Source organism: Antennarius striatus, chromosome 3 (assembly GCF_040054535.1).
Source record: "Antennarius striatus isolate MH-2024 chromosome 3, ASM4005453v1, whole genome shotgun sequence".
In the NCBI taxonomy this organism is placed as follows: Eukaryota; Metazoa; Chordata; class Actinopteri; order Lophiiformes; family Antennariidae; genus Antennarius; species Antennarius striatus.
In genome coordinates, this window is record NC_090778.1 from 2,526,332 (window position 1) to 2,539,758 (window position 13,427).

Here is a 13,427-nt window from a genome sequence, read left to right on the forward strand (position 1 = left end):
AACGGAATATATTGCATTAATTTGATTTGTTTTTTTAATGCTGTATTATGTGTGTATTGATAGAGTTAGAGTGAAGACACACACACACTTCCACACACACACACACGTGCATTCAGGATTATCTTTTCATAATCCCCCCCCCACAGAAGAATGATCTATTTCAAAGTGTATTTTCCTCTTCGAGGCATTATTCCATTACTTCAATTCTACTCATATGAAACCACATTTAATTTGTTATGATGCATTTGGCAAACCCCACTTAAAAATGTGTTTTAATTTATCACCTCATTACACCGGTGAACAAACCTCACAGCTGGATTACAAGACCTGCTCCTCCATTCATCACGTCTGCGTTCAGAGACCATCGCTGCTAAACAGCAGGTCAGATGTTTAATTTGCTGGCTGTGTTCTTTGCTTTATTTCTCGTGGGCTCGTACACACACACACACACACAGACACACACACGCACACATACACACACACCAGCAGGAAGCAATGAAAAATGTGCTTCGGTGCTGTTGAGATTTACGCGGCTCCGAATCGACCTCTGAATCGTCCTGAAGGCCTTGAATGGACGTCTTCAATACTTTCACATGTAAGCGCTGACGGAGGAAGCGTCCCTCTATCAGGGGTCCAGATCGATGACCTTGACAATCCTTCACCGGTGACACCATGACCTGCCCTCCTCCGCCTCTGATCGCCTCGGTACGATGATGGTGTCGACGGTGTCACCAATGGCGGAAATCACAAATCTGCGTTGGGTCTTGGTTCTTTCGGGTCTGAGGAGAGACTCCCAGGGGTCCGTTTCTTCTGCTTTCTGAGGAACCTGAGGCAGCTCTCATGCAGATCACATATTAAAGTCCTCCAGTTCAGTGTCTACCAAAGCATCTCCTCCTAATTTGTCCATAAATCTCCAAAGGGATTGAGCTCTGGATCTCTCTAGTGTAAGCCCAGGGACCCTATGGACGAAGATTATTTTTGCTTCTTATATCTGTGATTTTACTCTTTCATTCAAGGCTCGAACTCTTTGCTAATGAGACGTCTGAATTCACCACTCCGCTAAGCGAAGGCACTTAAGGCATGCAGCGAGTGTACCTTCGACTGCTGGAGTCAGTAAAAGGTTTTTTTTCGTCTGAGAATGTGAAATCCTCGCCTTCCTCTGGATCAAAATGTCAGCGCTTCAATGTGCATCCTCTGCAGGCTGACAGCAAGACAGACTTTTAAAGACGCCTGGGGATGATACACGGCCTGAAGCCTGGCCCTCAAAGTCTGCTACACACACACACACACAGAGTTCATTTTACCTCCAGAATGTAGGGCATCCCTGGGATGCGCTTCAAGAAAAATTTGTGCATCCCAAAAGTAACAGAACAATATGGCAGAAGCGTACGCAAGGATTGAGATTTGCCAATAATAAAATATAAATACTAACCAAAATGTTAATTTTAATGTTTTGACTAATAACATCGTAACTGTTTAAATAAAAAGAAATAATATTAGAAATAAAGAAAGATTTAATTTTTTTTTTTCACTTTTGCTTTTGCGCTCAATAGTTTTCTTTGCCTTTAATTCATATTGTGGACACTGCACCGAGCTGACAGAACCTTCTCCACACACATTCAAATAATATCTGTAGTAATATCTGTAGTAATATCTGTAGTAATATCTGTAGTCTCTTTTTCTTCAAAGACACAAGGACGCACGCAAACGAGAACACTGGTACCCTAAAGAGAGATGCTTGATGCAAAGAGTACATTTTTTACTGTATATGATGGATCCCAGCTTAAGGCCAAGAGGGGACTCATAAGTAATTCAGCATGCAGTCGGTGTAGGTTACTCAGCTGGTCGACCTCCAAAGGCTCAGAAACACCACCTCAATGCGTCACGGCTGCTCGAGCAACTTCTATATTCGTGTGTCGTGTGACAAATTGTGTCAGCACATTACTGTAGTGAAGCATTTTCCATGCATAATTCATCCCGAGGCCTACATTCCACATGGACATGTTCAAATCCCTTTGAAGTTAATTCCCTCTTCGTGATAAACAGCCCGGTTTTGCTTCAGATGCGTCGCAGCTTATGGTTGTCTGAGCGCTTCTGCGTTAGAGGAAGTCACCTGTCTGAAAGCGTTTCTGTCGTTCGCAGTCGAAGAGCTGCAGAGATTTCCGTCTAATGATCCGCCGCGCCACAAAAGCGTTTGTTCGTTCAGAAAAGATTCAGAGCGTTTTTGTCATTCCTGATTAGAAATAAGCGAGGAATTTGCCAACAGATGCTAAATGTTGTTCCTCCTGCCTGGCTGAAAAAGTCATCATGTGCACATGCTCTGTGCATTATGAGATAAAGGGGGGGTTAAAGTCCATCCACATGTGGCAGGAATCCTCTATTTATTAACTAAAAGACAAAATTAAATGGATTACTTTATGATTTGCAAAGCGTGATGCTGTCACATCAATATGGACCAAACTCTCTGAGGAACGTTTCCAGAGCCTTGTTGGAGCTACACCACACAGGATGAAGACAGTTCTGAAGGCAAAAGGGGGGTCCAACCCGATACTAGCAAGGTGCCCCCAATAAAGCATGAATAATGATGTAATATTCTTTTAGACAAGTCAACACGTTTGGTGTTGGGTGTTGTTTCTCTTGTTGTGAAGAGGAGAGAGGGATGTACGAGTGTTGAGATCTCGTCAGACCACAGGGAGAACATCAGAAGACAAATGGAGGACCGACAGGCGCTCGTCCCACGCGGAGGTTGACGAGTGATCCCCACCCCCGCTCCGGGGAAATAATCTGTGGCTGAATAATAAAAAACATTAAAGTCTCTCTCTTTCTTCCGTCCCTTCCTCTCACCCTGGCACACGTGATGGCCGCCATTCCTCTGCTGAGGATCTAATGGGTGCAGTGTGCAGAAACGGACAGGTAGCGGTGCATTGTGGTAAATCACAGCCATTACCTGGAAAGAGGAACACCGCGGGAGTACGGGTAAAGAAATACCTCAGCATTCGCTCTTTTTCTGCACGGCACACGTTCAATATTTAGCCTCACCACCACAGGTACGCTCAATCATCCCCCACAGCGCTCCGCCGATGGCGTCATTTCAAAAACACCATTTTCCTAAGCTCCATTTATTCTCTCCATTCCCTGTGTTTGATGAGGCCACCGGCTGAAAAGCAGTTTTCAGTATCTCACGGGGACTAAATCAAGATATTTGTAGTAACATTCACATACAATGTCCTAAAATATGAATAAATATAAAACTACACAGTGTTCACGTTTAACCATTCAGTGATGCTTCGTATCCAAGAGGTGATGGTGAACGGTGTTGGTTCCCAAACACAGACACAATTGAAATTGTTAATTTTAAAATATCAGTTCGGTTGGGTTCTCCTTCAAGTTGAGTTGTCGTTTCTGTGACGGTAGGATGTAACTTCTGTTTAGTTTCCACCTCATATGTCGGAGAGAAACTGAACATTTTGTGGAAGGAAGGATGCCCAGCGTGCCTCAGCCCTTCAGTGACAATAACCACCATTCCTCCAGTTGTCATAATATGTTAAAAAGATGTAAACCCAGTCAAAAGAAAACACTAAATAATGAAAGTCTGATTAAAATCTGAATGATTCTAAATCATGATTAGACTTTTGTTTCCATTGGTCCATCCTTAGGTAGCAAATGTCATCTACCTGTGCAGAGTTCGTATGTAAGCTTTTAAATATTCATAAAAATATTATAAAACTGTGTCTTTTTAACAAAAACAGTTCTTCTCCGGCTATTTTACTACCATTTAATACATGAACAGCATCCAGTGGCCTTTACTTTGTTCCAAACCACAACAGACTACATCCTCTAAAATAAGATGTTTCTATCTGGAAAAGCCTCGCTGGAACTTCTTAATAATGGATTTCATTTACATTTGATTTGTTTTTTGTGGACACTCAATGAATCCATCATCCAGTCACCCCTCACTCATACATGTGGTGGTAGACTAAGTGTGGAGCCACAGCTGCCCTGCAGCAGACTGACGGGAACGTGTCAGCCAATCAGTGCTCACCGTGAGGCCGCATGAACAACAAGCACACACAAAGTCACACCAGAGAATTTAGTGAGATCAATTCACCTAAACTACAGGTTTCTGAAAGTGGAAGGAAGTCGTAGAACCCAACACATGTTATGGTTTAACACCAGTTGTCATTGGTGGAACTAACTAACTAACTAACTAACTAACTAACTAACTAACTAACTAACTAACTAACTAACTAACTAAATAAATAAATAAATAAATAAATAAATAAATAAATAAATAAAAAATTTTAATTAATACATAAATAAATTCATAAATAACTACATAAATAAATAAATTCATAAATTCATATACAGTATATATGTATATATGTGGAATAAATAAATCTTATTTATTTCACCAAGTCATTGGTGGAATAAATAAATAAATAAAAATAAATAAATGTAAATAAATAAAATAAATAAATATAAAAATAAATACATTAACAATTTTATAAATGTATTTATTTATTTCATTTATATATATTGATTAATTTAATTGATTAATTTATTTCACCAAATCATTGGTGGATTAAATAAGATTACTTCAGGAGAACGGCTAGTCAATCACATCAATCAATAATTACCTGATGAGTCATTGACTTACTGATGAATCACAGACATGTGAACTGTGTGTAAACTGGGCACAGAGTGAATAATAACACGCAAAGCAGCAATTGTGAGAAATTGTCACGCAGCTTAACTGTAGTGAAGAATCCATAAACTTGCCCCAGGCGTGTTTCTGAAAGGGGGGGGGCGTGTGTGATGTGTGAGTAGGGGGTGTTAATGGATGGACGAGGGCACGTTCATTCAGTGTGTGTTCACGGAGAAACACGCCATGATGGGGGGAATCGGCTGGAGGTGGTGTTACGAGCAGAATGGAGACTGGACCACCGGATCAACAGAACGTATCCTGCTCCTCCTGTCAGATCGTCCCCCCAGCCGTGTTCTCCTGCTGTAGCAGAGGAATCAGCATGAATCAGACGACAGCCCCCTACACAGTCATGTCATCTCCCCAGTCACATCCCCATGTTGTGTCCAAGTGGTATCACAAAATGGAACACGCTGTCTTCCTGGTATGATTTTTTTTTAGCATTGTGGTTTTAGGATGACAGTGATGGTCGGCCAGATGGTTCCCACTTTGGGCCTAAAATATTGTTAATAATATGGAGTGATGTCATTTTTTCTTTTTTCTTGTTCTATGTGGGTTCTATGTGACTTTGTCTGCGTGGGTTCTCTCCGGGTTCTTCGGTTTCCTACTGCATGAATGAATGAATTAAATATCCCAGCGATGTGATGGGCTAATATTACAAATCCATGGCACACATAGGATGAACCCTAATGATATTAAAAGCAAACTGTATTACTGTATATTCTATATTTTTATTTTGTCATAAATTAATATTTTTTTAATTTAATGAATTAAAATTTTAAATCAATATTATATATATTAATATTAAAATTAAAATTAATATTATTATTAATAATATTAATTTTAGAAATGAATTTTCTATATTTATACTGAATAAAACGTTTTTAAAATATGTCATTCATTGAATGTGAGCCTTATAATCCAGTGCGCCTTATAGTGCAGAAAATACTGTAAAAGTGACATCCCTTTTCACATTACCTAGTGGGTAAATCTGTTTCCTTGAATGACCATGTTCATTGGCATCCTGAATGAATCGCCACCACCAGACAGTAGAGTTAGTTTGAACTGATCCAAACAGATAAGAACTGACAGCATCTTCTGTTCAGCCTCACAGAGCCGCTAGCGTGGTGTTCAAATTCATTCACTTCGTACTGTAAGACGGAGCAACAAGACGGCGCGGTTGTGATGTTTAAATCTGGATTTGGAAGCAAGGATTTGCATGATCAGATTAGACACTGCGTGGATTCAGGGTCAGATTGGTTAAATGTTAGCAGGAATTAATCATCCGCGTTGATTTATCACTTGTTGAATGTCTTTCTAGATGAGTTATTCGCCGTCACAACATTGCAGAGAACAACTCTTCAGTGTGAATTGAGGCGTTCAATAAAAAAACATTCTATTCATTTCACAAATAAGGTTTTCATTGTCAGTGTTGTTGATGCAAACATAGATTATGACAGTTTTCAAGTGGTCAAAGATCACAAAGCCACACGAGAGATAAAGAAATAATCCATGTAAGAACGCCCACTCTGCACATTACGACAGTCATCCTCAGGGATTCACCAGAGTCTCCATCGTTAGACTGGTTCCATCCATCACGCCGTGAAATACACACACCCCTGTCCTCCAGAGCAGGGGTCACACAGCGTGTGTTACGCGTCTGTTTCTGTCGGCCATTGGCATGTTAGGTTGACCTGAGTTCCGTTGATGTACAATGAGTACACACGCGCGTAGCGGACTCTTGATGGATGGCAACTCTGTGAAGAGGTGACGGCACAATAATTAGTCTGCCAGCTTGAGTTGACCTATTGATTGCTGCCGAGTCTTTTCTGCAGGATCGCTTACGACGACACGCGGTTTGTCTGTGTTCTAATCCAACAAGAAGAAACGCAAGGATCCAGATTGAAATGACATGTTCAGTTAAATTGTCGTAGACGGAGGAAGATGCTTTTCAGTTGGAGCTAGCCTTGTTCAGTGTTTTACTTCCATGAACTGTAGGTTTTATATTGCAAAAAATGCAGTATTCCCTCGTGACTCGCGGTTAATGCGTTCCAGGAACCACACGCAAATAACGAATTCTGCGAATCTCATCTCCTTACAGTCGTGATTGTTATAAAAAAACCCCACAATTTTAGAATAAAACAGATTAAGATGACAAAGACTAAACTGTGTAACAGTTTGAACAGCAAACCGTGTGACTAACAGTTGACATTTGTTTGTTTCCTAATGTTTTTGGACCCTTATCACAAAACACCGAAAGAAATGACTCATTTTCTGAGAAACCCTACAAAAAACAAACCCCAACAACTTAATTTCATTATTGTTTCTCCTCTGTCCTTGTAATGTTGCTTCCAACAGAACTGAATGAAATGGCTTTCAGCCCAGATGGACAAATAAATCCACTGGATTACTTTTCCATCAATTCCATTGATTTACATTTCCAACTGGGCTACAAGCCATGTTTTACAATCTGTGCCTTTCTTTTGCAACTGCAATGCTGCTGAAGAAGAAATGTAATGAAATGGAATCATAAACTGGTAACTCATTATAGTAAATATTAACAGCTCCCTAAAAAAAAATAGCAAGGTCATGTCAGTGTTTGTTGTTTATTCTGTTTGTCATGTTGTGGAGTTTAGATTTTTTGTGATAGTTGTGATAAAATGTTCCTTCTGTACATTTTCAGTTGGTCCAGATTTGGAGATGGGAGATATCTGTCACACCGTTCCTCACCTTCCTCCTCCTTCCTGTCGGTAAAATAGTTAAATTATGAGGTTTATGGTTTGTAAAATATCCCATCACAGGGGTTTACGTCACAGGGACACGCCCCCCGGATAGAAAAAGTTGAGGATACACCGTCCACACGACAACACAGACCCGACGTTTCCAAAAAAGTTGTGCTTATCGTGTGGACGGGGCCCTAGTCAAGAAAACTTTATTAACATTTACGGTGTTTTTTTGTAGCTTGTGTGGTTGTGTTCTGGTCCTCCCTGCCCTTCCATGTGTCCATGGTAACGACAGCCAAACACAAGAGGAAGAGGAGGCAGAGGAAGCCGCAAAGGTAAACAGGCTGAAACAATCAAACATGTCCTCCATGAAATGCATCTGTTGGATATTTAGGAAGGACTCACATGAGTGGAAAAACTCCCTCACTGAGGAAGAAACTCCGGCCAGGACCCAGACTCTGGAGGGCGGTCTTCCGCCTTGACCAGTTAGCTGGGAAGTAAACTGAAGTCAAACTGTTCTTTATTTGACTTTTCAAGACTTCTCAAGTGTTACATCCAAAGCTCCTGAGCTAAGTATCACCAGAGGACGGTGGTGACCTCAGAAACCCACCTGGATCTACTCCAGTCGTCTGATAATCACTCTTCAGCTCGTCTTGTAACCTTTGGAATCAACTCGTTGGCAAACTGACTGAAGCTGATCAATGGAGGCAGACAGAGGCCACTCCAGCTTCAGGCTTCTAACTGCTTCCGTCTCTTTCCCAGCTAACACCGACCTGTCAGACCAGCCTAGCATCTCTTTTCTTCTCCTCTTTAAGCGAGGCCACACAAAGCTTTGCTATTTTTACCCTCGTCAGTGCAGTCAGCGCTCCAGAGAAGCTTCAGTAGGGTTTGTGTACTTCAGGTTGTGGGATGAGCGTGATGAAACTCAGCTGTAAGGGTGACGGCAAATCAAATGAGTGAAGCCTGGGAGGATGTGGATTAGTTTCCTGCGTAGGAAACCAGGAGTAAATCAGCCGGTTGTTACACTCATGTAGCTGGATCATTAGGGGAGAATCGATCACACCTCTCATCCCATCACCTGTCATGAGTTTGTTTCCTCCAGAGTCATAATTGAATTCCACGGTGGCTTGTTTTTGCGCTTAGTTGAAAGACGAGTCATTTATTCATATAACCTGTGGGGTTTAGTTTTCTGATTATCACCCTTATAATGATAAATGTGAGAACGCAGGACCCCTGCACTCACATAGACATAAATCAATGAGAATATCAATAAGAGCAGATATTGATCCACTGGAATGATGTGAGGATCACTTTGATTGATTATCTGCCAGCTGCAAACCACCAATTAATTCAAAATATATTTTAATTATAGATGAAAATAGATAAAATAATGAACTTTTATCAACTTTTCTATCAATTTTTTCCCTTCCTAAACCAAAGAATTGTCTTTAAACATAAAGTGTAAAACGTGATGCAAATGTTTGTCAAAGCACAAATCACCTGATCAACCAACACACGCTGCCTTTAAGTGCTGTCGGAAAAATGAAGACTCGAGTCTCTTTGATTTTTTTTTATCAGTTTGTCCATAATGTAAGTGTTAAAACTAAATATAATCCTGACTAGAAGAGCTCAGCACCACTGAGATGGAAGCTCATATGTTTCCTCCACAGAGGAGCCTATGGACGGTTCAAGTACGCCACCGCTAGTTCCAGAATTCTGCTTGTAAAATATTAACTCCAGACAAAAAAAGAACGAGATCCGGTCTCACTGATGTTGTATCCATCCGCCAACGAGCAGTTGTGTCCTGAAGAAAGGCTCGTATCTCAGATTTTTGCTCGTATGTCGAACAAATATATGAAGAGGGACGGCTCATATCTCAAAACACTCGTACGTAAAGCAGCTCGTATCTTGAAGTACGACTTTAGACGTAAGGAGATCAACGTGATGCTAAAAGTCCGCCACATACAGTTGAGCTAACTCGGTTAATGCAAGCAAACTTGGAACACGAGAATATCCAATTTAGACAGTGTGACTCTGTGCTGTGATGCTCTTATATAAAAGCAATTGTTTTTTCTTCTTTTTTTTTGTAATAAATTGGAGAGTTCTATAAAATCACTGATTGAAAATAATCAGCTGATAAAGACCGAAAAATAATTAGCGCCAGTTCACATCACAGGATAAAAGCTAACTAGCTAGCTGACCCTGTTTGTAATTAATTTTTTGAACAGTTAAACCTTTATTCTCTTTACATAAACTGGCATCAAGCAAATGACCTAAATAGACCTGAAGCACCATCCCAGGCTATGTGGATGAAATCAGGGTGGTTGTGGCTTGGGGCTCACGTGTTTTCTGCGTTCGCTGCTAGAGCTTTGTGTGTGTGTGCGTGTGTGTGTGTGTGCGTGTGTGTGTGTGTGTGTGTGTGTGTGACACTATGCAATATTTGCATGGAAACCCAGCAGCTCAGACAAGGCGGTGCAGGCACCCGTGTCTAAAGTGCAGGGCTGTTAAACGGCATGTCGCTTCTCTTGATGCCAGCGTCCCTGCGGACGTTTGCGGCCACAAACCGGCCAACAGGGGGAATTAATTCCAGGACATGCACCATGAAAGCCACATAAATTCACACCTACAGCCCAGGGCCCTAGCAAAAAAAAAGAAGAAAAAAACACACACACACAGTCTGCACTCCACTTGTTCCTGCTGACACTGCTACGGGTCAAGTCCTGCAGAGGAGGCTTCAGCGTAATCATGGAATTCATAAGAAGAGCATGGGACTGTCGTCTGAGTCAAGGCCATACACTTAACAGGGTTCAAATCTGGAGGACAAAATTCACCCTGAAATTCATTTTTGATGTCTAAATCATTTTTACAGTAACTGCATGATTCACTCACTTGTTTTGGTGCTTTGAGCCCTGCAGATGTGCATGGTACTGCGCCACAGAGTTCAGCGTGACGGCGCAGACTTCGCAGGTGTAGCTTCGCTTCAGACCTGGAATCAGAAAAGAGCATTTCATGAACAAATATGAAATACAAATAGAAAACAAAAATGTGCAAAGTGTTGTTGTTGAATGAAAATAAAAATCATCTGCTATTCATACATCATAGTGTAGTTTTCAGATTCCAGCATACAGTCATGGACAAATCATTTATTTAGATATATACAGAAATGTGATGTATTATTTATGTTTCAGTCTCATCTCAGACCATGAGATATCATTCATTTAGAATCTCCCAGGATTGCATTTGTATACCGAATCTGAGAACTAGAATCCAGATGAGGGATTAAGGGTTGATATTCACACACTGTGATGCATTCAAACTAGCCTTTAAATATAAATGGCTGTGTACTAACCTCACGCTCTGCCTCTGGTTTGACACCAGTGGCACCAACATTTAAAAATGTCCTGTAAGCTAATCAAGACTGTTAGCATGCTAATTAGCATGCTAACTAGCATTCAGAATGAAAGGAATGCAAGTAAGGAGATTACTGGAGGAGAGCCAGACTCGGTGTCAGGGTTCAGGTTCAGAGGTCCATCCTGGTTGTGAGGTTTACATGAACACATATATTCATTTCACGTATATGCAGTATATATACTACTATAAATACTACTATCCCAGTTATTGTTGATGGGATAGTAGACTTCAACCTGTCATTTCATAACAGAATTTTCTTTTTTGTTGTTTTCTATGACTGATTCCTGCATTAGTTTCTTAGTTATGTAGTTTGTCTTTTTGGTTTCCCCCCCAAGGTGATTTGAAACCTCTCAAATATATGAGTTTACAACTCAGCTCTGTTTAGTGTGTGGGTCTACATTTATTTGCATTTGACATCTTGATGTTCTGGGTTTTATTCTTGTGAATTTACATTGTTACTGCTTCATTGCACACCTACTGCAGAATCTCAGGGCAGCATTGGACACAACTGATCATCAACTTCTTTTATAGAGGCTGGGACATTCAGTTGCATTAGAGGATCTGCACCTGACTGTAGAACCCCAACCTGTGACTGTGGCTTCCTGCTGCACATCATCAGCATAACTCTGAACATGGCAGCTAGCATTAGCATTTCTAGCTTCAGAATTCTCTACTTTTGTCTCTCCATATCTTCTTGGATCTGTTTCCTCCTCTGTCCTTACACCACTCTCTCTCTCTCCACCCAACCCGTGAAGGCAGATGGCCCCCACCATGAGTCTTGTGTTCATGGTTTCTGCCTGATTTAAAGGAAGCTGTTGCTTTGGTCGCCAAAATCATTGCTCATGTGGGACAAGTTGGCTTCTATAAGAGCAGGTCATTACCTCTTGGAATAACTTTCTGTTATGATCTGCTGCTATACGAATTGAACTGAATTGGACATTACTATACTTAATTTAGCTTCAAATAAACTACTTATATAACTATACTCTTTTGAAGAGGAAAGACTCAACACACCATGAGTCATTCAGACCGAAGACCTTCAGGTATCTTATTTATAATCAACAAAATGCAATCTCTGATTGTGCATCATCAATGCTCTTGGAGCTGGGATCATGGTTGTTCTGATCTAAAGTACTATTGCTGCAAATTGGGGTCCCTGTAATAACTGTCGTGTTGCACTAATCTGTATTCATTGGCTGACTCTCAAAATCAAATTAGATCCTTCATAAATATGCCTCAGAACCAAAGACCTTGAAAATAAATGTTGCCCTGTGCTCATGGAATGGTATTTCCACATGCACCTCAATCAAACCCCCCCATACATGGTCATACTCTGAATGAGGAATGAGTTTCTCAATCTGGGAAGATTATTTTCTTCCATCAGAGTAGAGGCTGAATTTTGACGTTAGCTAAAAACTTTCCCCTCAGAAGTTGACATCAGCTGTTTATTTCTGACATTTTGATGGAGGAAATATATTGTCCCTAGAAAGAGAAGCAAAACTCCCACTTTCACTTTGCTCCTCATAAGCTACACAATAACCATTCTGTCAATCGTCCGCCTTCGAGACAGATTTCAATTTCGTGCAGTCGTCCCCAGACACAGTCATGAGCTGACATTAGGTTCTGGTGGGGGTCTGCTCTGCAGTGGCCTTTTGACAGCTCTCCTCTCAAACAATTTTTGAAAGGGTGACAGATGATATAGCGGCCCCGGTATCCATCATTGTCAGCCACCTGCAGCCCTCCCCTCTTGGTGCAAGCATACATGTGCAATGAAGCAGCGGGGCCGAGGGTCTTTGCCGCGCTTCTCCTCTATCACATCCCGCTGAGGTATCACAAGGACAGCCAGACGGAGAATACAATCTCTCCGACAGTCACATTTATTTGGGTTAAGTTAGAATTGTATAAAACTGCAGTTAATATTTGTGGAGTTTAGCTGACAGCTTGGAACTTCATTGATCTTTAAATGACAGACGAAGTGGCCGATGGGTGAACTACAGAAAAAAAACATGGAAAGTAAAAACAGATGCCAAATGTGTTTTACTGAATGCTAATGAGGATCCACTCATCTCAGTTCTACATTTACCTGAAAGGGAGTTGTGACTTGGACTCAAGTTTCTCACAGAAAGACTTGAAACCAGACTTTAGACTTGACCTTAAAAGACTTGAGGCTTAGATCAGATTAGATTCAGGGGGTTGTTGCCTCTTTATGAATTAATGTATTTATGAGGCCAATCTACAAAAAGAAGTGACTGACATGTATGTTCTGATGACATCTACCATGCACAGGTAAGCACTCCCAAGTCCTGGTCATCTGGCTATCCTATACCACAACAAGACCCAGATTGGCCTGCGAAACCAATTTATTTTATTTGTGCTGCAGTAAATCTCTAGTTGTCTCAACTAATTGAGACCTATTGGCCGACCGCTGGGAGGAAGCACGCTGGCGGTATGATTGATCAGCGGTGGAGTTCTCTGTGCGGATTGTTTAAGAGCAACAAAAAGCCGGTGCAGACTCAGGGTCCCTGCTAAATTAACCAGCAGCCATCTGCCCCACTCAGATGGTCCACGTTAAGTTTGTCCCCCCCCTCACC

General features: G+C 41.2%; 1 protein-coding gene across 2 annotated transcripts in view; it reads right to left on the minus strand.

Moving 5' to 3' along the window:
- Nucleotides 1-13,427, minus strand: part of zmat4a (zinc finger, matrin-type 4a) — a 96,777-nt gene that overhangs the window by 3,173 nt on the left and 80,177 nt on the right. For both annotated transcript variants that reach the window (XM_068311467.1, XM_068311468.1), the window contains one exon: nucleotides 10,315-10,411. In XM_068311467.1, the coding sequence (XP_068167568.1) occupies nucleotides 10,315-10,411 (97 nt within the window). The remainder of the gene's footprint in view (nucleotides 1-10,314; nucleotides 10,412-13,427) is intronic.